The 24662-nt window shown below is 39.8% G+C and overlaps 1 protein-coding gene across 1 annotated transcript in view; it reads right to left on the reverse strand.

The window, feature by feature from the left end:
• Positions 1-741: 741 nt before the first annotated feature.
• Positions 742-24662, reverse strand: part of LOC101360560 (zinc finger protein 345-like) — a 43657-nt gene continuing 19736 nt past the window's right edge. The window contains 4 exon segments of the mRNA XM_012559953.2: positions 742-1821; positions 1824-3846; positions 4242-4392; positions 5346-5472. Of these exon segments, the coding sequence (XP_012415407.2) occupies positions 1759-1821; positions 1824-3846; positions 4242-4392; positions 5346-5472 (2364 nt within the window). The 3' untranslated portion in view covers positions 742-1758.

A 24662-nucleotide genomic window follows, 5' to 3' on the forward strand; every position in this document is an offset into this window, starting at 1 on the left:
TTACATTTTTTTAAATTAAAAAAAAGTATAAGTATATAGGGTAGAAAACAAATTTTGAACATTTAAAATATTTGATTATGAACAGCATTACTGTAGATCACATAAGCATCTGTAGCCACAGAATGACATCGTTCTGAAAACCAGGAGGCCTAGTTTGACTATTAAGGAGCATATCTTAATCTTGAACATTGGCTTTAATCCTACAAGGACACTGTCCTCAAAAAAGTGTAGACAAAAAGCTAAGGGACCAGAAGGTCAAACCTTTTCAGGTACAAGAATGGAGATATTTAGCCTAGGAAGTATAATACCTGGGGAATACCTGTCACAATATTTGACTATATTAAGAGATCCATATGGAAAAGGAATTATATTTATTTTTTGTTTTTCTGGAGGCAGATAAAGGTTTGATGTGAGAGCTTTCTAGATAAGGAGATCTGCTGAAATAGTATACCATTTAAAGAACCAGAGGTTCTACCATGCCAAATTACTTTCTTTTAGAAAATACATATCAGACATTTGACAAGATTCAGTCATGATAAGCATTAAGGATCCCAACATTGTCTCACTATCAAAGAAAGGAGTAACAAGGTAAGGGAGAAGACTAAAATAAATTCTGGAATCAGAGATATGGGTATGAGTTCATGGTTTTAAAAATATATAAATACATATAGAAATAAGTATGAACATGTCTTTGTGTGTGTATACTCACATATATTTCCTAGCTCTGTCCACTCTGAGGGTCCAGTAAATATAAGAACACCAAATGCCCAGATATTTGTTTCTAAATATCATTCTCTAATAAAAGGAACAAGGTTTTCTTGGAGAAAAGATTGATTTCAGGGCTGAGGTAGGAAAAGGATAAGATGAGCCTTGAAGACTAACAGAAAGTAATGTATGGATTATGATGGGGACATGTCAAAAAGTTACAGGAACCTACTTTTAAGGGAGCTCCTAATAAATATTGGAAAATTTCAGCAATAAAAGAAACAACATATATAGTAATACTGATTAATCTATACTGATATAAACAGTTTAATCAATAAACAGAAAAGGGAAAGATATTCCTTTCAGGATTCCAAATAATAAACACAGAAAAAATTATTGGAACAGAAAATACCATTAGGTAAACACCGCAGTAATATTCATTGTAGTTAATTATCAATGAATACTAAAATCAGTAGGCCAAAGTATAAAAAACAATATTTGCAGTCTCAAAGTATCAGCCTATGAGAAACTTATTAATTATAAGGGGTGAAAAAGTTAACTTTACAGCAGGAAAGAATGGAAGGAAACATGTTAAATATAAAAACAAATCAAACAACTCTAAAATCAAATACAAAATCATTTATTTTACTGCATACAGATTAAAATCAAAGCATTAAAAAATATAAAACAATAGTCAAGGATACTCCCTGCAGCCTCATTTATAATAATTTATAATAACCTTAAAGTAAAATTTAGCTAGAACCGAGAACTTTAACAAACACTGATGAGGATACCCTTGCAGTTACAATGAAACCGTCATTTCTCCCAAAGGAACAAAGTAGCTCTAATGATCCCTTCTTTGAGTTACTACTGCTTTGTTCTGTAATCACAGAATTTAAAAAATTTGCTATTTAAAGTATCGCAGTAAGAACGAAACATCCCACTTTTGACAGATTTGTCCATTGTGAGTTGTTATATGTGAGGTGAAGGATGAGGTGCAACTAAAGGCTTTTCAAATTATTTACATTTGTAAGCCCTCTCTACACTGAGTTCTTATATAAAGTGAGATGTGAGAAACAGCTTAAGGCTTCCCACATTCCTTACATTGATAAGTCCTCTCCACTGTGAGTTCTTAAATGTTTAGTGAAGTGTGATGACTGACTAAAGGCTTTTCCACATTTCTTACATTCATAAGGTCTCTCTCCACTATGAGTTCTTTTATGTGTAGTGAGGTTTGAAACGTGACTAAAGGCTTTCCCACATTCCTTACATTCATAAGGCCTCTCTCCACTGTGGGTTCTCAAATGTTGAGTGAGGGATGAAGCACAACCAAAGGCTTTCCCACATTGCTTACATTCATAAGGCCTTTCTCCACTGTGAGTTCTTATATGTTTAGTGAGATGTGAGGCGTGACTAAAGGCTTTCCCACATTCTTTACATTCATAAGGCCTCTCTCCACTGTGAATTCTTATATGTTGAGTGAGGGATGAGACACAACTAAAGGTTTTCCCACATTCCTTACATTCATAAGGCTTCTCTCCACTGTGAGTTCTTATATGTGCACTAAGCTGTGAAGAACAACTGAAGGCTTTCCCACATTCCTTACATTCATAAGGCCTCACTCCACTGTGTGTTCTTATATGTTGAATGAGTGATGATACCCGACTAAAGGCTTTCCCACATTCCTTACATTCATAAGGCCGCACTCCACTGTGAGTTCTATTATGTGTAGTGAGAGATGAGGCCTGACTAAATGCTTTTCCACATTCCTTGCATTCATAAGGCTTTACTCCACTGTGAGTTCTTATATGTTGAGTGAGTGATGAGGCCTGACTAAATGCTTTCCCACACTGCTTACATTCATAGGGCCTCTGTCCACTGTGAGTTCTTATATGTTTAGTGAGGTGTGATGACTGACTAAAGGCTTTCTCACATTCCTTACATTCATAAGGCTTCTCGCCACTGTGAGTTCTTACATGTGTAGTGAGGTGTGAGGAACAACTAAAGGCTTTCCCACATTCCTTACATTCATAAGGTCTCTCTCCACTGTGAGTTCTTATATGTTTAGTGAGGTTTGAGGATTGCCTAAAGGCCTTCCCACATTCTTTACATTCATAAGGCATCTCTCCACTGTGAATTCTTAAATGCTTAGTTAGCAGTGAGGAACAAGTAAAGGTTTTTGTACATTCCTTACATTCATAAGGCCTTTGTCCATTGTGAGTTCTCGTATGTTTAGTGAGGTAAGAGGTGCGACTAAAGGCTTTTCCACATTCCTTACATTCATAAGGCCTGTTTCCACTGTGAGTTCTTGTATGTGTACTGAGGGATAAGGCACAACCAAAGGCTTTCTCACATTCTTTACATTCATAAGGCCTCTGTCTATTGTGAATGCTTATATGTTTAGCAAGGTAGGAGGCACAACTAAAAGTTTTTCCACATTCCTTACATTCATAAGGGCTCTCTCCACTGTGAATTCTTGTATGTTGATTGAGCGATGTGGCCTGACTAAAGGCTTTCCCACATTCCTTACATTCATAAGGCTTCCCTCCACTGTGAGTTCTTCTATGCGTGGTAAGGGATGAGGCACAACTAAAGGTTTTTCCACATTCCTTACATTCATAAGGCTTATCTCTATTATGAATTTTTTTATGTAAAATGAGGGATGTAGGAGAACTATAGGTTTTACATTCTTTACATTCTCGTTTATGACCTTTCACATGTGTCTGACAAGATAAAAAACTACAAAAATCTTTCCCACATGCATTACATTCATAGTGTTTCTCTCCAGTGAGTGTTGTCAGAGGACTCTCAAGGGTTGAGATACAAACGAAGTCTTTCCCACATATCTTCCATTTATAAGGTCTTTCCCCAGTAAGAGTTCTCATAGGAGTGCTTAGGTAAGAGGGACAAGTGCAGGCTTCTCCACATTTCTTACACTGGTAAGTACTGCATCCAGTGTGAGATCTGGTATGATGCTTATGTAATGAGTGATCCTTGAAGGCTTTTCCACACTCACAGCATTTAAAAGGATTTACTTCTGGAAGCTTTGTTTTTACCACAGTAAGATTTGGAGTCCAGCTGAAGGTTTTTCTACACTTATTGCTGTCGTTACTTTCATGGAGGTTCTCTATGATATGCCTTCTGTTAAAAATAGGCAACATGGTGATAAATCTGTTAAATGTTAAATGGTGATAAATAAATCTGTTCCCATTTTACCATTACCAAACAAAGTGAACATGCAAGGTTTTTGTCCTGACTTGTCTCACGTTTCAAGGTTAAATCATCTAGCACAGATACTACTATTATTGTCACTGTTTATTTAAAACGAGGCTTTCTGATAACTGTGTACAAGTAAAATATGTTTCAAATACTCAATGTATGACTCACATTTATAAAATTGTACTGTGAAAAAATCTCTGAACACATTATTTTAGAGCTAGGTTTATAAACATATAAATACACATATATGTATATTTTAATGATAGCTTGGGCCTTTCTCCTGAGGTACTGTTTCCTCCTGTTTGAATGACACTCACCTCAAATGTTTCCACTGGTTATTATGCTGATCTTTACTGCCATATGATTCGGAGATTTCTCCTAACACGGAGGACCAGGTGTCATTCTTCATTAATCGCACTATTGTATGTTCACTGGATAACTTATCTCCATCATTAAGATTTTGAGAGACTGACCAATGATTCAAGTTGAGGTTCACAATATAATACAAACAGAAAAGGATTAGGGGAAAAAAGCTGCTGTGAACAAAGAAAGATTAACCACATTTCGCTGTTTCAGCACTTTGACAATAGTTAAAAGCAATTCACCAAGAAATACTTCATGAAGATTGAGTGACAGTGACATGAAATAGTTATAATTAGAAGAGCTAAGTAAAAAGATATTGGACACAATACACATATAACACTAAAGAAGGAAAATGGTTTCCATGACCACAGGTGTGAAAGGATTGATAAAGTCAGAAAAGTAAGCTGTGTCTGTTGTCTCCTCAATCAAAAGAGACTTTTTCTGGCTAACTGAAATTGAATTCCCTCCATGCAGGGTTGGGCCTTCAAAAAAATTCTTGCTTTCCTGGTGTTCCCTGACACACTGGCCCTGGATGAGTCCTATCTCCACTCTCCTCTGAACTTTCCCTTACTTCTCAGGGAAAACAAATGGTATAGCTGACATGGTGCTCATGGAGAAATGCATATCATGAAGGAAGGCAGTGTAGAGCAATGAATATTTCCCTGACACTGAGCCAATACCCTGATCTTCAGGATCTCTGAAGATGAGTTTATTTGCAGCAAAATAATCACGTCACACTTGTAATAAACACAGTAAAACTCTCTACGATGTTCCAAACCACAAATCCCTCAGTGCCCCAAAGTGACCCCTGAAGCCAATGCTTACACTTGTAACAGTTAAGAACCTCAAATCTTTTAATCTCAAGAGAAATGAAAAGTTAATTTGATACACACAGCTTTATGTTCATGAGAAAGCCAAGATATGTGAGCTCCATAGAACAAGGGACCATGTCCGTTTTTAACAATTTATTCCAATTCCTAATCGAAATACTAGAACAAAGTCGGTGAGTACAGTATTTTTGTTCACTAAAGGGATAAAAAAAATTACACCACTCTTACCTACTGAGGCCAGGTTTTTGAAGGTTTCCATCGTCACATCTTTGTACAGCTTCCTCTGAGCAAGATCCAGCAAAGCCCACTCTTCCTGGGTAAAGACCACGACCACATCCTCAATAAGCACTAAGTCCTAAAACATTCCACACATTCTGGATCAGCAAGGCAGCAAGTATTCCAATGTATACAAGACAAAGGGTGAGACTAACACTCCTGGAAGACTTAAAATTCACAAGGATTTGACACAAGGTTCTGTGTTCTAACAAGGTCTACTCTAGAGTATAGCCATCAGCCTTTTCCCTTCACTAACTACATTCACTTCCTCACTGATTACATCCTGTCTCGTAGACTTTGAACACAGTGAAATCATCTCTCCACAGTTTGACTGGCACCAATTCCAGTCTTATTCCTCTCTCTTCATGGTCTAGAACAGTTAGTAAACATACAAATTAGAGAAATGCTCTAATTCAGATCATCACTTCCTTGGGAACAAACAATTTCACTTCCTTCCATAATACTCACCAAAACACTCAACAAAACAGGAAGCACAAGGAGAAAGCAAGAAGAGGTATTAACAACTGGGAAACACTGCAGAATGGCAGTTTTTCCTTTTGCCCCTTATAGCCATGGATATAACACAAACTACCACATCCAAGGTCCTGAGAGGGTCATATTTTCTTGAAGAACTCCACATCAGGAGGTGACAGGTTCACCGGCTGAAAAAATAATATTCTTTTGGAGAATGATTTACATGTCAGTCATCTATCTTTCAAAAACTCAGCAGTTGTCCTGTCATCCTCTCTGTCCCTTTCACAGAGACAGGCAAAGGTACTTAAAAGTTAAAAAAAAAAAGAGCTCATGTGAGAGACAAGAAACAAGAGAATCCAGATCTCCCAATTCTCAAAGTTAGATACCTGTAGAAACTGTACACCAATTATCAGTGATAGCTCCCCTCAACAAACATAAACCATACACATACACACTATTGTTAAGAGCACTAACTGCAGAAACTAGAATATCATGCCCTTCTGTTTTCTGAGAAAAGGTCACAATTCTCATTTTGTAATGACTACACAACATGATGAATGTAATCAATGTCACCAAATTATACATGTGAACATTGTTGAATTGGCTAATGTTTCTGCCACTAAAAACTTAACTTTGTAAGGAGTTTGGAGTGCAGAAAGTTTAGCTGTTAAATTTCCCATGAAACTTAAGGAACAGAGACTTATACACCAGCCCTCTAGAGGCTCCACTTTGAAATTTTCTCACATTTACAGCCCCTAGAAGACACACAGATGACTACCTGAACCCTGATACTAGAGGCCCCAGTTCTGTAGGACTGGCCTCTGTGAAATAGCATCAACTCATTGGCTTCCTCACGTACTGAGAGAAAAGGCTGCTAAACTCCACTTCGGATGCTAAAATTGGACTGAACAACAAAGCAGCTGTAGAATAAGACTTGTCTTGTCCGGGAAAAGGTGAAGTGAGCTGTCTATGCCATCTCTAATGAATCCTGGTACGATGGTATCACAACTAATTTTGAGCTAGAGCCAAAATCTAAGTCTCCTCTACTGCAGTGGACCAGGTTACAGTAATTTTAAACTCATCAAAAACTCTAACATTCATTATGCAACATATTAATGATAAAATGTTCCATGAATTAAGTATGATGTGTGAAATGTCATGCCAGAAGTTTTGACATACCAGCTCATTTATACCTCATGACTCTCTTAAGCAGATATAATTTAAAACAGTTTATAGCTGAGTAAACTCAGAGACAATCAATCACATGGTCAATGCTGCCCACATGTAATGTTGCTGAGCCAGTGTCAGAATGCAGGTCAATTTGCCTTTGGAGCCTAAATTCCTGACAACTACGTTTCTGTTCATATGCATAAGTTTTGTTATTTTTCTGGCTATGAGTCTCCAATAACACCATGGATGATCTAGAGCTCTGCTGGGTACTAGAGAGAGAAGACAAAGAGGGCTCCTCTTGCCAAAGCCCTGTGCCTCAGGCAAGACGGTTTCCCTTCAGGCCCTTACCTCTGGCTCCTTCATTTATTAAAATTGATTTGGGTAATGGAAGACAGAGACTACTTAATGTTGGCAAAGCAGATACAACAATGAACAAAACAGCACTATCAGGATGCACATGGATCATAAGTTTTTTGGGTGTGGATAGTAAACAAAAAAGTGAAATATAATGAAAGTGATAAGTTCTATGGAAAACAGAGCACCGTAAGGGGAAAAGCAGTGAGAAACACAAGCATATTTATCTTTAGTGACTTAGTGCAGGAAAAGTAAAATAATAATTTTAGAAAATATTAGTGCAACCTGGCTTGTTAAGGTAGAAAAAAAAAAATCACACTTTCAATTCTAAATGCTTGCAGGTGGACTGTGATGATTTTGCAAACACTCTACAGGTTTCACATGCTCGTCAGCTTCAACAAATCACGATATAGAGGCACAGGAGTCAAACGGCTTCACTAACCTTCACACTCAGGAAAGGGAAAGATAGATTGCTTATATCCAGAAAAGAAAAGGTCATTAGCAGTAGGTTAAACTTCTAAGTTTGGCACACTGGAAAAATAAAAGCAGCATAAATGAACAGTACAAAGAAAGTAATATAAAAATAAAGACCATAGTAATGACACAAAACACAAATGAAGACTTCCAGTTTCTGGCCCTATATATAAGGACTCTGGAAGTCATCATTCCCATTCTCATAACAGGAAAAAACGTGAGCATAATGAACTCAGAAAACTGAGGTCACAGGGAAAAATATTTCCCCAAAACTGGAGGGACACACAGGCAGATACACAGAATCATATCAAAGCAAAAACCTAGGAGCAGAAACCATATGAACCTATACATCACTTCATTGGCGTAAATTCAGCATAGTGCTCGGTGTGTGGCAAATTCAAGTTTTGCTTTTTGGAACTTTCTTTCTTCCCCAAATATTTTCGATCCGTGGTTGGTTGAATTCATGGATGCAGACTGGCGGATATGGAGGGCCGAAGGTAATTGTTAAGAGTATTTCTTCCTTGTATGTGTGCATCGAATATTTTTGTTTTCTTCACTTATAAAATATAAGGTATAAACAGGGTTAGTGCATTTTCGGTTGTATACATGTTAGTTGTATCATGTTAGGTGTATGACTTTCTAATTGTCTTTATTTAGAGACTCTTTATGGTTTAAGGAGACGTGTACAGGTGCCAAGTTGACAAGGGGTCGATTGTGATGGTTAAGGTTGTGTGTCAACTTGGCTGGGCCACGATTCTCAGTGGTTTGGAAGTTATGTAATGATGTAATTTGGCTGTTACATAATGATGCAGTCATCCCCCATGATGTGACCTGATGTAATCAGCTGCAAGGGGAGTTTCCTTGGGGGTATGGCCTGTGTCCAACATATGTATGGATATTCTGGCAAAGTTCACTTGCTTACTCTGGATCCCGCATCTGGCTTGCTATAATCTGACCTCATGTTCTTCGGACTTGAGTCAGCAGCCTGCCATCTTACCTGCTGATCTTGGGATTCATTAGCCTCCGTGGCCTGTGAGCCAGTGGCCTAGCATCTGACCTGCCAATCTTGGGTTCATCAGACCCTGAATCTACTAAGAAGCCTCCAGCCTGACGCCTGACCCAGACACCTGGGACTTCCCAGCCTCCATATCCACATGAACTATTTCCTTGAGATAAACCTCTCTCTCTCTGTCTCTATATATATATATATATACATGATTCACTGGTGCTGCTTCTCTAGAGAACCCAGTAAAAGACATAATGAATTCTAAAATATGGGTATTGTTGTTGGGTGCTTTCAAGTTGGTTCTGACTCATAGAGACCCCATATACAACCGAACAAAACACTGCCCAGTCCAGCGCCATCCTCACAATCATTGCTATCTTTGAGCCCACTGTTGTAGCCACTGTGTCAATCCATCTCATTGAGGATCTTCCTGTTTTTCACTAATTCTCTACCAAGCATTGTCGCAGCAGCAGTAAATGTCGGGGTGGCAGAGACAATAACCAATTCCACAACTCTTGCAGAGAAGTGGGGTCAGGAGGGTCACTCTGAGGAGTCGAACCCCGGCTTCAGTCCCAGGAGTTTATTTATAGTCAATACAGCAAGCAGTGAAGCAAATAACAGAATGGGCTTTGGGTGAGTAACAATAAGTTTCGGGCAAGGGAGAAGGAATTCAGGTAAACAAGCCAATCAGTAACAGGGCAATAGGTTTGGGAAAACAAGTCGTGCCTAATCTCATTCTTATCGCTGACAAGTCTCCAACATATCGTATACAGCATAGAGGCCTGTGGGGGCTGCAGTTGTCAATAGTGCAGCCATGTTTAAATGGCATATATCCCACAAAGCATGACGAACTTTCCTTTTATGTAAAAAGAGTAAGAAGGATTTAACATATTTAGAAATGTCCACAGTTCGCTAATGGTGTAATGTATTTATAACAAAGGAAAAGGCCTGCTCAGCATATGGATCCTTAGAGAAGCCTTTTGAGAAATTTATTTCTGCCAGCTTGTATATTGGTTGAGCAAATAATACTATGGACAATACTAGAGCAAAAGTGTTCCATCTAACCATTCTGATCAGGGCCACAATAGATGGACCCTGATAGAGCTGGAAAAAAATGCGGAACTCAATGTCTTAAAAAGTCCAGACTCACCAGACCAGTTGTGCCTAGAGGACTCCCTGAGACTATCGCCCTGAGATACTTTTTAAACCTTCAACAGAAACTATCCCGAGATCACCTTTTAGCAAAATAACAGACTGGCACACAAAATAAAAGACACTACCCATTAGTACAATGCTCCATTAAAAAACCATCTATATGAGACCAAAAGGTCAACAATTATAGCAAAGATGAGAAGATAAAGGGGCAGGGAAATTAGAGTACTAGAAACGGTACAACCAGAATTAGAATGTTGACACATTGTGAAAAACGTAACTAATGTCACTGAACGATTTGTGTAGAAATTTTCAAATGGGAGCCTAATTTGCTGTGTAAACTTTCACCAAAATATTTTTTTTTAAAGTGCTCTGTCTAAAAATGTGCTTTTTAGACCTTTTTTAGTGTCACTATTTTGATGAACAGAAAATGTTGAGGTAGTCACATTTACAATCTTTTCTTTAAGGATTAATCTTTTAGTCTGTTTTTTAAAATTTTTTCTGCTATTGAGATCATGAAAATACCAACTAAAATCATTTTAAGTTCCATGTGTTTAATCCACATAGAAATCATTTTGGTTATTGCAGAGGTAGGGATCAAATTTCATTCTTAATCTAGTACATTTTATTGAATTATACTAAACTATTAAAGTATCTATAATGTTTTAAATCTTTGTTCTTAAAACCTCAATCTAGTCCACTTTCTCTGATTTTGATTTTTTTTAGTATATCAAATAAACTAAAATCTTTTAATGCTTCAATATTTTGTCTAACACATCTGTAAATATGTATATTTGTTTTTCATTTGCACTTCTGTTATAGATTGAATTGCGTCCCTCAAAAAAGTATGTCAACTTGGCTAGCCCATGATTTCCATTGTAAGAATTGTCCACCGTTTTGTCATCTGATGTGGTTTTCCTATGTGTTGTAAATCCTATCTCAATGATGTTAATGAGGCAGGATTAGAAGGAGTTATGTTAACGAAGCAGGACTCAAATCTACAAGATTAGGTTGTATCTTGAGTCAATCTCTTTTGAGACATAAAAGAGAAAAGCGAGCAGAGACACAGAGGGACCTCATGCCACCAAGAAAGTATCACTGGGAATAGAGAGTGTCCTCTGGACCTGGGATCTCTGTGCTGATAAGCTCCTAGACTAGGGGAAGATTGATGACAAGGATCTTCCCCGAGGGCTGAGAGAGAAAGCCTTCCCTGGAGCTGTCACCCTGCAATCAGACTTCCAGCCTCGTAAACTGTGAGTGAATAAATTTCTCTTTATTAAAGCCATCCACTTGTGGTATTTCTGTTATAGCAGCCCTAGACAACTAAGACAACTTCTTATATATTTGTTTTTCTTGCCTGGCTAACATCTCCCTCACAGTAATGATTCCTGATAAAGGAAGAGAAAGAGATCTTAATTCACTCACTGTTAACTGAGTTTTTAATAGTGAAATAAGCCATGACAGGTTTTGTCTTTCTATGTTTTTGCAAGTAGTGGTGACGAAGGACGTGAATGTGAATTAGCTGCCTGTGAAATAGGGATTTAATTATAGGTTCCTTCTCTTTCCTGCCAAAGTTTTTATCATTCCTGTTGTGGGTCTTGTGTCACAAAGGTTGATAGAAGATGAAGGGGCACTATCCATGGGTCAAGGAGAGACCAGCAAAGTGCTTGGTCCTTTCTAAGTGTATTTCTCCAGCCTCCTTGGCCAAGAACCCTGTTACCCTGTGAAGTGACATGGGAAAATCAGGGTCCCATCCCAGGACTGGCCTTGGAGGACCAGCTACTTCACATTCATATCCTTCTCCCTCCTGCACCCTGATGTCCTCCCACCTCTGCTTTAGATCCTACGAACGGCAGGCCCAAACATTCACAGTGATGTTATTCTACTAGAAAGAACCTACTGCCAGAGTGTACACTATTTCTATAGAGCCAAACCAAAAACCTGTTGCCTTTCAATTGATTCTGACTCATCGTGACCCTATGGAACAGAGCAGAACTGTCCCAAAGGATTTCCAAGGCTGTAATCTTTGTGGAAGCAGACTGCCACATCTTTCTTCCATGGAGCCGCTGGTGGGTTCAAACCACCGATTTTTCTGTTAGCAGTCGAGCACTTAACTACTGCCCACATAGGCCTCGTTTCCACACTGAAACTGTAACCTCAAGCCAATTCTGCCTTCTCAGTCTTAGTCTTCACTGTCGGGTCCAGGTAACATGGCATCAGAAGGCTAAGGGTGCAATTCTGTGTGGGAATGTGAAGATGCAGCTAAGTTCCTGGGTCTTATTTCTTATAACAGTAAAAGATTTGGGATTCTCTGAAATCACATTCCTGGGTTAACTGGCTCAATGGAAACAGTGTGTCTTTATTACCCTTCCATCTCTTCTTTCCATTCATTTCTTTCCTTAGTGGTGTTCCCTCCTCCTTTGCTCTATCTTTAGGTTCTAACCTCCTCCCTGGTTTTTATTTCTTGCTCTCATACCAAAAGTATTGTAAGGAAAACATTCAATCTTATTACCACTTAGCACGAATTTAAGTTCATGCACTCATTCCTTAGATTTCTCTTTAACGGTGGGAGTAAGGTCTTTATCATCTGTTAAAGATATTGGTCATATAAACAGGTACTATCCTAACCACCAAAGATGTCTAATTATAAAATGACTGATTGTGAGAGACATTTGTGCAGAAACTGTATGATATGCCAAGGATGCCCCGGAAGAGATTCTTGCATCAGTTGTCTCTTTCAATTCTTCCAACTCTAAGATCCTTTTTTGTGTTGGACAATTTCTTCACCAAATAGGTTTGTTGTTTTAAGATGTTTTACTATTCAACTCAATATGAATTATCAAAAAAGCTGATTGAGTGTCCTGAATTGCTGAGGAAAAATGAATAACTGTACTTTGAGCAAATATGGAGCCCCGCTGGCACAGTGGTTAAGAGCTTGGCTGCTAACCAAAAGGTTGGCAGTTCAAATCCACCAGCCGCTCCTTGGAAACCCTATGTGGCAGTTCTACTCTGTCCTATAGTGTCGCTATGAGTCACAATCAACTCGACAGCAACTGAGGAAATATGGAGGACACACACAATGCCAAAAGAAGAGCTTGTATACATGGAAGCTAGAAGATACTTGGTGCAGTGTTGGGGCCAGAGAAGAAAGTCTCTGACTGTAGGGGAGGATCTGTAAAATAACCTAAAGCCTCATTAAGACCCGAGTATTAAAATTTCTGCCCAGGACAGGACTTATCTGCCATTTTCTGTACATACTAAAGGAAAAAGATGCAATTTGTCTTACTGTGCCTGCGCACCATGATAACTTTTGTAGTCCAGGATGTTTGTATGTACTTCCTTTTGAGGGATGGTATAAAAGGTTCTGCCTCCCTTTGTTCAGGAACTTGATTTGAGGTATACACTGCCTTGCTCCTTGCCTGCGCACTTACAACAAATGCTCTTCCTCCCGCCTCACTTCAGCGTGTCTTTATTGAGAAGTCGCACCAGGCAGGACCTGCTTCAGGTAACAAATTCTGGCAAACCCAGATGGGACCAGTACTGCTGTCTGAGATCGTCTCTAGCCAACGGGAACTGACCACTTCTCCCAGTTCACAACAGCAACCTTTCTCCGAGGGGAGACTTGTTTTGGTCCTTGAGGTCGGAATCGACCTTGGACCCCTTGGCAGCAGTCTGTGAGAAGGCGAGAGAATGGTGTCAGGTGCCCCGGGAAGAGGGTGAAGACTCCCTTGGTGAGTACAGAAATAAGTCCTATTTGTAGAAACTAGACTGTAGACTCTGGTAATGCTTAGCCAGTGAAGGTAGGGTCAAATATTTTCGTTTTAAATAGGCATCTCTAGTTTCAGGTTTTGGTACCAGGGGAAATAAGTTGAGCATTCCGGAATGCAATCCATTAGGGTATATTTTGAAGAACTGATCTTATTTTGGGTATCACTCAACGAAAAAGTCCAAAATGAAATTTTTTTTCTTTTGTAACACTGCCTAGCCCCAATACAACCTTGGGGATGGCGAACACTGGTATGAGAATGGTTCCTTAAATTGTAACACCATACTGTAGGTTAGATTTCTTCTGTACTAGAGAAGGAAAGTTAAATGAGAAAATGTATTCTGAAGCTTTTATGTTGTGTCATTCAGACTGAGGTTAAAACCCCTGTTTTATCTAGTCATCCAGAAGAGGATTTGGTTTTAACTGGAGGTCACAGACCTCCCCCTTATTCTGTAAACCCTCCCATCAGTCTGAGACCTCCAGTACTGAAATACTTTCCCTAGCGCACACTTGCAGTGGTGCCCAATTTGGTCCAGGGGCCCCCGAACCCTCAATATGGCTATACCCACTGAGGCAACTCCCTGCACCAGGTGGAGGCGAGCACAGGCAGTGGGAGCCCTGGTCATAACCCATTCACAACTTCTGACTTATTCAACTGGAAAAACAATCTACCAGCAAACCAAGAGGATCCTAAGCAAATGCATGATCTCTTTTCCTCGATTTTTAAAACCCACAATCCAAATCGGGCAGACTGTCAAGACTTATATGACATTTTACTCACTCCGGAAGAGAGGAGAATGGTTTTTAAAAAGGCCAGGGAAGGAGATAGGCTCCACCAGCAAAATGCCAGTGGCCACCTCCCTATAAATTTGGCTATACCGGCCCCTAAAATGGGTTGGGACCCAAACGCCCAGGCCAGTCAAGCCAGATTAACTCAGTACTGTTGCCTGCCTGCTCACTGGGCTAAAAAATGGGGCACCCAAACAAAATAATCATAGTGTATGAAGTAAAACAAAACTGGAGGAAGACCTCTCTGCCTTCCTTGAATGAATTTTCACAGTTTTGAGACAATTTACTGATCTAGATCCTGAGGTGCCTGAAAACACTCGTATAGTGAATATGACACTCATCGAGCAAAGTACCCCTGACATAAGAAAGAAATTACAGAAAGCAAAAGGCAGTGTGGGAATGGTGATTTCACAGTTGGCAGAAACAGCCTTCAAGGTCTATTCTAACAGGGAACAAGCGCAGGAGAGAAAGAACCAGCACGCCAAGCATTAAGTAGCTACGCTTGCAACAGCCTTCCAGCCAAAAGGAGGCTTCCGCTCCTGGCCACCAGGGAAGTTTTCTCAGGGGTCTGGGACCTGGCCTAAACTAGGGAAAAACCAATACACGTGGTGTAAACAAGGACACTGGAAGAGAGAATGCCCTAAGAGACAGAAGGCCCCGAAGGAACCCGAAAGGGTTATAACAAGGGAAAGAGTCAGTCTTAGGGGGAATGGGGGCCAATCTTATTCCAATTTCCCCTGAGGAGCCCCTGGTTAAAGTAAACGTCGAGGGAGAAATGACTGACCTTTTATTGGACACAGGAGCCACCCATTCAGTTATTAACAATCTGAAGGAACCCTTGAGTTACGGGAAGAAAGGTTACTAAAATTTTATCCAACCCATGGGGTGTCCAATTGGTGACTCTACTTTGACTCACTCTTCTCTGCATGCTAGAGTGCCTGGTTCCTTTACTGGGGCAGGACATGCTTTGTGAATCACAAGCCCAAATCAATTTCCAAGATGGTAAACTAAATTTAAAAGTACTAAAAGACCAAAGGTGGAGAATATAGGCCCATCTGTTGACCCACATAATGTCCACTGCAGCCTCCACTAAGAATGTGCCTAAACAGAGGATGCAGTAGTCCCATGGGTATCGGTGCAAGGGCAACCAGGGAGAGCTAAAAATGTTGTTCCAGTCAAGGTTGAAGTGTTAGCAGGAATTAACCCACCATGGGTGAAACAATAACCTCTAAGGCTAGACGGGAAAGTAGGCCTCTGCCCACTTACCCACCAATATCTAAAATCTGTACTCATAAGATTGTACCAATTTGCTTGTAATACACCAGTTTTGCCTGTAAGGAAACCTCATTCCAATGAGTATAGATCTGTTCAAGACCTCAGAGCAATTAATCAAACAGCCGTTACAGTCCATCCTGTAGTGCCAAATCCATATACTTCGCTAGCCACTCTTCCAGGGGATTTTGCCTGGTTCACTGTTCTGGACTTAAAAGAGGCTTTCTTTCGTATACCATTAGAGTCTGAAAGTCAAGAACTGTTTGCCTTTGAGTGGAGGACCCCAAAAGGGGCAATAAACAACAGTTCTGCTGGGCTGTACTCCCTTAAGGATTCAAAAATAGCCCCACAGGTTGTTAACCAATGTTATAAAACAACATATGTACGTACTTCTGTTTCATGAGAAACTATTTGTTCTGTAAGCTTTCACCTGAAGTACAATAAAAAAAATAAAAATAAATAGCCCCACATTATTTGGTACCACTCTGGCTAAAGACTTAAGACAGTTAACCCTCCAAAATGGAGTTCTGCTTCAGAATGTAAATGACTTGTTCACAGCAAGTAAGACTGAAGAAGAATCAGATTTAAATACTATCACCACTCTTAACTTTCTGGGCCAGGCTGGGTACAAAATATCCACACCTAAGGCCCAGATTTCACAAGCCAAGGCTACATTCCTAGGATTGCAAATCTCTCTGGGAAAAAGAGAACTGCTCCTAGAAAGAAAAGAAACTATCTGTGTAATCTCACCCCCCAGGTCTTGGAGGTTAATTCCAAGGATTCCTGGGAATGGCAGGTTTTTGCAGAATCTGGATTCCCATCTTTGGACTAATAGTCATACATCTATATAAAGCAACTAAAGGGAAAGATTCAGATCCTTTTATGTGGACTGGTGAACAATAACAAGCCTTCCAGACAATTACTATCGGCTCCAGCCCTGGGGCTCCCCAGTCTAGGAAAACTCTTTGAACTGTCTGTGCATGAGACTTAAGAAATAGCCGCAGGCATCCGAACCCAAAAACTGGGGGACTGGTGACCACATGTGGCCACAGTCAAGTAGAAAGGTTGAAAGAATGAACCAGACACTTAAAAGACACACAGCAAAGGCGTGTCAAGAAGCAAAATTAACATGGACACGGGCTCTCCCTATACCCTTGCTTAGGGTTAGGGAGGCACCCAGAAGCAAGCTCAAATTAAGCCCTTTTGAACTAGTTTCTACAGGAGGCCCCTCCTGAAAAATCACAGGCTGATAAATGGTGACCATTTAATTGTAGTAGGTGAGGAAATTGTTCAAGATTATTTGTGCTCGTCAGCTGTCGTTTATCCTCTCCACAGGTACGCCCTTGCCAAATAAGAACATCCTCCTGAAGTGATGGTCCATCCATTTCAACCTGTAGATCTGGTCTTGTTGTGTCCCTAGAAAGACAAACCTCTCCAGCCCAAGTAGAAGGGACCCTTTGAAGTGCTACTTATCACCCATATGGCTGTTAAGCGAAAGGAGTCAAACCTTGGATTCATCACATCCAGCTGAAAGCGGAACCTGCCCCACACCCCTACCCTACAACAACAATCCTTAAGGACAACTGGAACCATGAGCCATTACAAGACCTGAAGTATCTATTTGAGACTCTAGTTTTTAACCCATAGAGTCTGTAACTGTGGTTTTTTCCTTCCTGTGTAGGCAAAAACTATAACACCAATTAAGACGGACACCATACTGTCTGTGAGAAGCTCACTTAAGATATAAAGAAATAGATTAAAAGTAAAAGAACTCAAAAGAAAGATGGAGTAGCTATATTAATTACAGACAAAACAGGTTCCAGAGCAAAGAAAACGATCAGGCTAGAGAGAAGCATTACATGATAAAAGGGTCAATTCTTCAAGAAAATATAAAGATCCTTAATGTGTACGTGCTTAACAACAGAGTGCCAATATATGTGAGGCAAAAACTAGAACTGCAATGAGAAATAAACGAATCCACTATTATAGATGGAGACTTCAACCCCTTCTACTGGTAACTGATAGATTCAACAGGCAGAAAATCAGTAAGGCCAGAGTTGAACTAACACCATCAAGCGACTGGATCTAACTGACATTTATAGAATACGTCATCCAAAAACAACACAAAGCACATTCTTTTCAAGCTCACAGGGAAAATTCACCAAGAAAGAACACATTCTGGGACACAAAACACAACTTAAAATTTTTAAAAGATTAGAAATCATACGAAGTATGTGCTCAGACCACAATGGATGGAATTAAACTAGATATCAACAAAAGATAACTGGAAAATCCCAGCACAGATGGGGATAAAACAATATATTTCTAAATAACATATGGGACAAAGAAGTCCCAAGCGAAATTAGAAAAAGTTTTAAACTAATGAAAATACAACTTGCCAAAATTTGTTGAATGCAGAGAAAGCCACACTTAGAGGGAAATTTATAGCCTCAAATGCACATATTAGAAAAGAAGGCAGATCTAATATCAATAACCTAAGCTTCCATCTTAGGAAGCTAGAAAAAGATGAGCAAATTAAATCCAAAGTAAGCAGAAGAAAACAAATAATAAAAATGAGAGATCAACAAAACTGAAACCAGAAAATCAACAGAGAACGTCACCAAAACCAGAAACTACTTCTCTCGGGAAAAAAATTCAATAAAATTGATAAACCTCTAGTTAGGCTAAGAAGAAAAAAGAGAGAAGACACAAATGAGTAATATCAGAGATGAAAGACAGGCCATTACTACTGATCCCAGACATTAAAAGGATAACAAAGGATTATTATGAACAACTCTATGCCCACAAACTTGATAACCTAGATGAAATCGACCAATTCCTTGTAAGATACAATCTACCAAAATGTAAACAAGGAGAAATGAACCATCTGAATAGACCTATATCTGTTAAATAACCAAATTAATAAGTAAACAAACCCCAAAACAGAAAGCATCAGGCTTAGATGGGTTCACTGATCAATTCTACCACACATTTCATCAAGAAAGTATACCAATTCTCTGCTGTCTCTTCCAGATATTAAAAGCAGAGGAAAATACTTGCAAATTAATTTTATAAGGCCAGCGTCACCCAAATACCAAAACCAGATAAAGATATCATAGTATTACAAGGAAGAAAAGCTACAGCCCACTATCTCTCATGAAAAAAGATGCAAAATTCTCCAATAAGATATTAGAAAATTGAATCCAACAATGTATAACAAGAATTAAAAACCATGACAAAGTGGGATTTGTTTTAGGTATGCAAGACTAGTTCCACATTAGAAAATCAATTAACATAATTCATCAAATCAACAGGTTAAACAAGAAAAATCACATGAACATATCCACAGATGCAAAAAAAAGCATCTGACAAAATCCAACATCCACTCAGAATAAACATTCTCAGCAAACTAGGAAAAGAAAGAAATGTCCTCAACTTGATAAGGAACATCTACAATAAACCTACAGCTAACATCAGAATTATGGCAAGAAACTAGATGCTTTCCTGCTAAGACTGGGAACAAGGCAAGGATGTTCCCGCTCACTACTCCTACTCAACATTTTACTAGAAGTCCTAGGTAATGCAATAAAATGAGAAAAGGAAAGTATACAAACTAGGATGAAATAACCCGTCTTTATTTGCAGAAGAAATGATTGTCTATATAGGAAATCCTAAAGAATCAATGACAACAGCAGCAACAACAACAAAAAAATGCATGAAACTAATTATCACTCATACTAAAGTTGCAGGATAAAGGTTAATATACAAGTCAATTGCTCCCATACCTCACACCATACACAAAAACTAACTCAAAATGGATGAAAGACGTAAATGTTAAACCTATGACTACAAAGTTCTTGAAAGAAAACATAGGGATAAAACTATGAGACCAAATTTTTCTAAAAAAATAAACTATAACACACAACTATAAATGTACAAACAGCAGAAGACATTTTAGATACCTGGGACCTCATAAAAATGAAATACTTATGCTCATCAAAAGACTTTATATCGAAGTATAAAAAGACAACCTACAGACTGGGAAAAAATCTTCAGCAATGAAATATCTAATAAGTATCTAATCTCTAAAATATATGGAAAACTTCAACAACTCAACAACAAAAAGACACACCCAATTTAAAAATTGGCAAAGGACATGAACAGAGACTTTACCACAGAGGACAATCAAGCAGCCAATAAACACATGAAAAGATGTTTGCAATCATTAGCCATTAGAGAGATGCAAATCAAAACTACAATGAGAAATCATCTCACCCATGCTAAAATGGCACTATCAAAAAAGAAAACAACAAATGCTGGCAAGAATGCGGAGAGATTGGGACCCTTACACATTGCTGCTAGGAATGCAAAATGGTACAACCACTATGGAAAATGCCATGCTGGATCCTCAAAATACTAGAAACAGAACTACCATAAAATCCAGCAATCCCATTCAGGTACATACCCTAGTGAACAAGTGACACCAACAGACATATGCATACCTTTGTTCATTGTAGCACTATTCACAATAGCAAAAAGATGGAAACAACCTAAGTGCCCATCAACAAATGAATGGATAAACAAAACGTAGTACATACATACAATGAAATACTACACAGCCATAAAAAATGATGAGTTCTGGAAACATAAGATGGATGAATCTGGAGAACATTATGCTGAGTGAAATAAGCCAATTACAAAAGGACAAATATTGTATGATCTTATTTTTATAAAAAACAAGAATAGGTATACATACAGAAATCAATGTTCATTGGTGGCTACCAGGGATGGGAGGGGGAAGGAAAAGAAAGGGGGAGTCACTCTCTAGATAATAGACATTTGTTATTTTTGGTGATGGGAAAGGTAACAACGAATGTGGGTGAAGTGGGCACAACCTGATCAAGGTAAATGATGTCACTAAAAAGTACAGAAGAAAAAGGGATGTTTTTGGTAATGGTAAAACATATAGTTTTGCAACAACCACCAAAATGTATGTGTTTGGTTACAGAGGTAGGTGTTATGGATTGAACTGTGCATCAACTTGGCATGGCCATGATTCCTAGTATTGTGTGATTGTCCACCATTTTGTCATCTGATGTATGTGTTGTAAATCCTATCTCTATGATGTTAATGAGGCAGGATTAGAGGCAATTATGTTAATGTGGCAGGACTCAATCTACAAGATTAGGTTGTGTCTTGAGTCTGTCTCTTTTGAGATATAAGTGAGCGGGGTGGGGGGGGGAGACCTCATACCACCAAGACAGTAGTGCCAGAAGCAGAGTGTATCCTTTGGACCTGGGGTTCCTGCACTGAGAAGCTCTTAGTCCAGGTGAAGACTGATGACAAGGACCTTCCCCCAGAGCTGACAAAGAGAAAGCCTTCCCCTGGAGCTGGTGCCCTGAATTTGGACTTCTAGCCTCCTAGACTGTAAGAGAATAACTTTCTCTTTGCTAAAGCCATCCACTTGTAGTATTTCTGGTATAGTGGCACTAGATAACCAAGACAGAATTTGGTACCAGAAGAGTGGGGTGTTGCTCTAGCAGATACCTACACTGTGCAAACGGTTTTGAAACGGTAAATGGGTAGAGTCTGGAAGAGCTTTAAAGCGCCTAATAGTTAAAAGCCTAGATTTCTTTGAAGAAACTGTTGGTGGAACTATGGACAACAAGGACAATTCTGGTGAGGACTTGGAAGTGAGGGAACCTGTTACACTGGAGATGGCGAGGACAGCAAGAAGCAGCAGCAGAGAAACGGCAGCAGCAGAACCAGGAGACCAGTGCAAGACAGCGCTGAAGCCAACCCACGGGAGGAGAGAGCTGACTGCCTTTGTGCAGCAGGCTTCCTGGCAGAGTAGGGTGTATCTGGGCACTTTTGGTGGAGCTAGACTTGCCGACCAACAAAGCAAGAGAGCTGAGTGCCTTCTGGCCCAAGTTTACTGACGGAGTGGGGTGCCTCTAGGCACTTACTGATTGAGCTTCCGAGCTTGGGAACACTTGTCCCAGCAGGGCAGACACAGGCGGCGAGGCCCAAAGGGCCAAGAGGCCAAGGAAACAGGAAGAAGCTGAAGAGACAAGGAAAACAGGAAGCAGAGTTGCCTCAGTCTCAAAGGGTAGGGCCATGACCTCTGGTGTCTCAAAGGGTGGACTTGCCACTCAGATGGACTAGGAGAATGGGGCTGCCCAAAGATGAGGGAGCAGAGTTGCCATTCCAGTGAGGCTGGAAGGTGGAGCTAAGCCCAGGGCCAAGGGGCCTCCACTCAGAATCCAGAGAGTGTGGCCAATACCTAGAGTCTGGAGGGCAGGGCCATTGTCCAAATGGTCTCAGAGAACAGAAGATTATTTTCAAGCCTTGAGAGTTAATGCAATGTGTTCTGCTACTTGCTTGGTGCCTGTTATCCCTTCTTTACCTCCAATTTCTCCCATTTGTAATGCAAATGTCTAGCTTGTCCCTGTTCCACCATTGTGCTTTGGAAGCAGACAACGTGTATTCTAGATTTCACGGATGAAGAAGAATTATTTGGATTTTGGACTTGGAGTTGATTTAAGGCTCTTGCTATGATACGATGGGGTGAATGTGTTTTACATGTCACAGGAACATGAATTTTTGGGGGCCAAAGGGTGGAATGTTATGAATTGAATTGAGTCCTCCAAAAATGTGTGTCAACTTGGCTAGGCCATGATTCCCAGTATTGTGTGATTGTCCATTTTGTCATCTGATGTGATTTTCCTATGTGCTGTAAATCCTACCTCTGTGATGTTAAATGGAACCCTGGTGGTGCAGTGGTTAAGAGCTACAGCATGCTATGGCTGCTAACCAAAAAACAAGGTCGGTAGTTTGAATCCACCAGTCGCTTCCTGGAAACTCTATGGGACAGTTGTACTCTGTCCTATAGGGTTGCTCTGAGTCAGAATAGACTCAGAGGCAACAGTCTTTTATTTTTAATGATGTTAATGAGGCAGGATTAGATGCAGCTATGTTAATGTGGCAGACTCAGTCTACAAGATCAGGTTGTGTCTTGAGTCCATCTCTTTTTAGATGTAAAAGAGAGAAGCGAGCAGAGAGAAGAAAGTAGTGCCAGGAGCAGAGCATGTCCTTTGGACCCAGGGTTCCTGTGCTGAGAAGCTCTTAGACCAGGAGAAGATTGCTGCCAAGGACCTTCCCCTAGAACCAACAGAGAAAGAAAGCCTTTCCCTGGAGCTGGCACCCTGAATTCAGACTTCTACCCTCCTAGACTGCGAAGAAAATAAATTTTTCTCTTTGTTAAAACAATTTACTTGTGGTATTTCTGTTACAGTGGCACTAGAAAACTAAGACAGTAGGTATGTATGCATATATGTGTATGGGTAGAGCTATGTGTGTATATATGTGTACGTATATATCCATCACTACCCATTGCCCTTGAGTCAATTCTGACTCATAGCCACCCTACAGGGCAGAGTAGAACTGTCCCATAGGGTATCCAAAGCTGAAAATCTTATGGAATCAGACTGCCGCATCTTTCTCCCACAGACCGGCTGGTGGATTTGAACTACCAACCTTCGGTCAGCAGCTGAGCACTTAACCAATACACCATTAGGAAGCCACTCCCAGTGTATCTATAAGCATATGCATATACACATATGTGTGTGTTGCATATAGTGCTGCATATGTATTCATGTATATAATAAAGCACATAGAGGTTCCAGTTACACATACTTCTTAGACATAACCAAACACTTCGGGGGATTGGTTTACTGGGTTTGAAGTGGGATAATTCGGTCAACTAGCATAACATAGTTCATAAAGTTTACGGTCTACATCCTAGTTTGGTGAGTAGCAGCTCGCGTCTTAAAAGCTCATAAGCGGCCATCTAAGATACAATTATTGGTCTCTACTCATCTGGAGTGAAAGAGAAAAAAGGAAACAAAAGACTCAAAGAAGAAACTAAACGTAGTCCCCGACTTACAATGTATTCAAGTTGACTTACTATGTATTTGAGTTATGAAGAACCCCACTTACAACCATTTTTTCTGGTACATCTTTGTTAGTAACATATTACAAACAATGTTAAAATATATTTGTAAGTTTATATGTAATATTTCCAACCCCCAAAGACAAATAAAGATCAGCTTTATAAAGACACTGGCAATAAAGGGTAATAATAATGAAAACCAAAAAAAAAAAATAAAAGAGAGATAATTAGACTTACATCAGAACTGACTTACGATGGAGTCGATGAAATGGAACCCCGTTGTAAGTCGGGGACTACCTGTAGCCTATAGGACTAATAGCCTACACAAACTATGGCCTCATCTACCTTGAGACCAGAACTAGATGGTGCCCAGCTGCCACTGCAACCATTCTGATCAGGGACACAATAGATGGACCCTGAAAGAATGAGAGAAACATGTAGAACAAAACTCAAATTCTTAAAAAGTCCAGACTTACTGGACTGGTTGAGACTAGAGGAATCCGAGACTACTGCCCTGAGATACCCTTTAAACTTTGAGCTGAAACTTCTCCCAGAGGCCACCTTTCAACTGGAATAAGGCTCAAAAAATAAGCAATATCACCTGTGAGCATGTGCTCCTTTAAAAATCATTTATATGAGGCCAATCTAAGATGCATCAATTGGTCCCAACCACCTGGAGTAAAGGAGAATGAAGAACACCAAAGACACAAGGAAAGCAGTAGCCCAAGAGACAGAAAGGGCCACAGAAACCAGAAACTTCATGAGCCTGAGACCAGAACTAGATGATGCCCAGCTACCACCAATGACCACCCTGACAGGGAACACAACAGAGAGTCCCTGATGGAGCAGGAGAAAGGTGGG

Source organism: Trichechus manatus, unplaced genomic scaffold (genome assembly GCF_000243295.1).
Source record: "Trichechus manatus latirostris isolate Lorelei unplaced genomic scaffold, TriManLat1.0 scaffold00428, whole genome shotgun sequence".
NCBI lineage: Eukaryota > Metazoa > Chordata > Mammalia > Sirenia > Trichechidae > Trichechus > Trichechus manatus.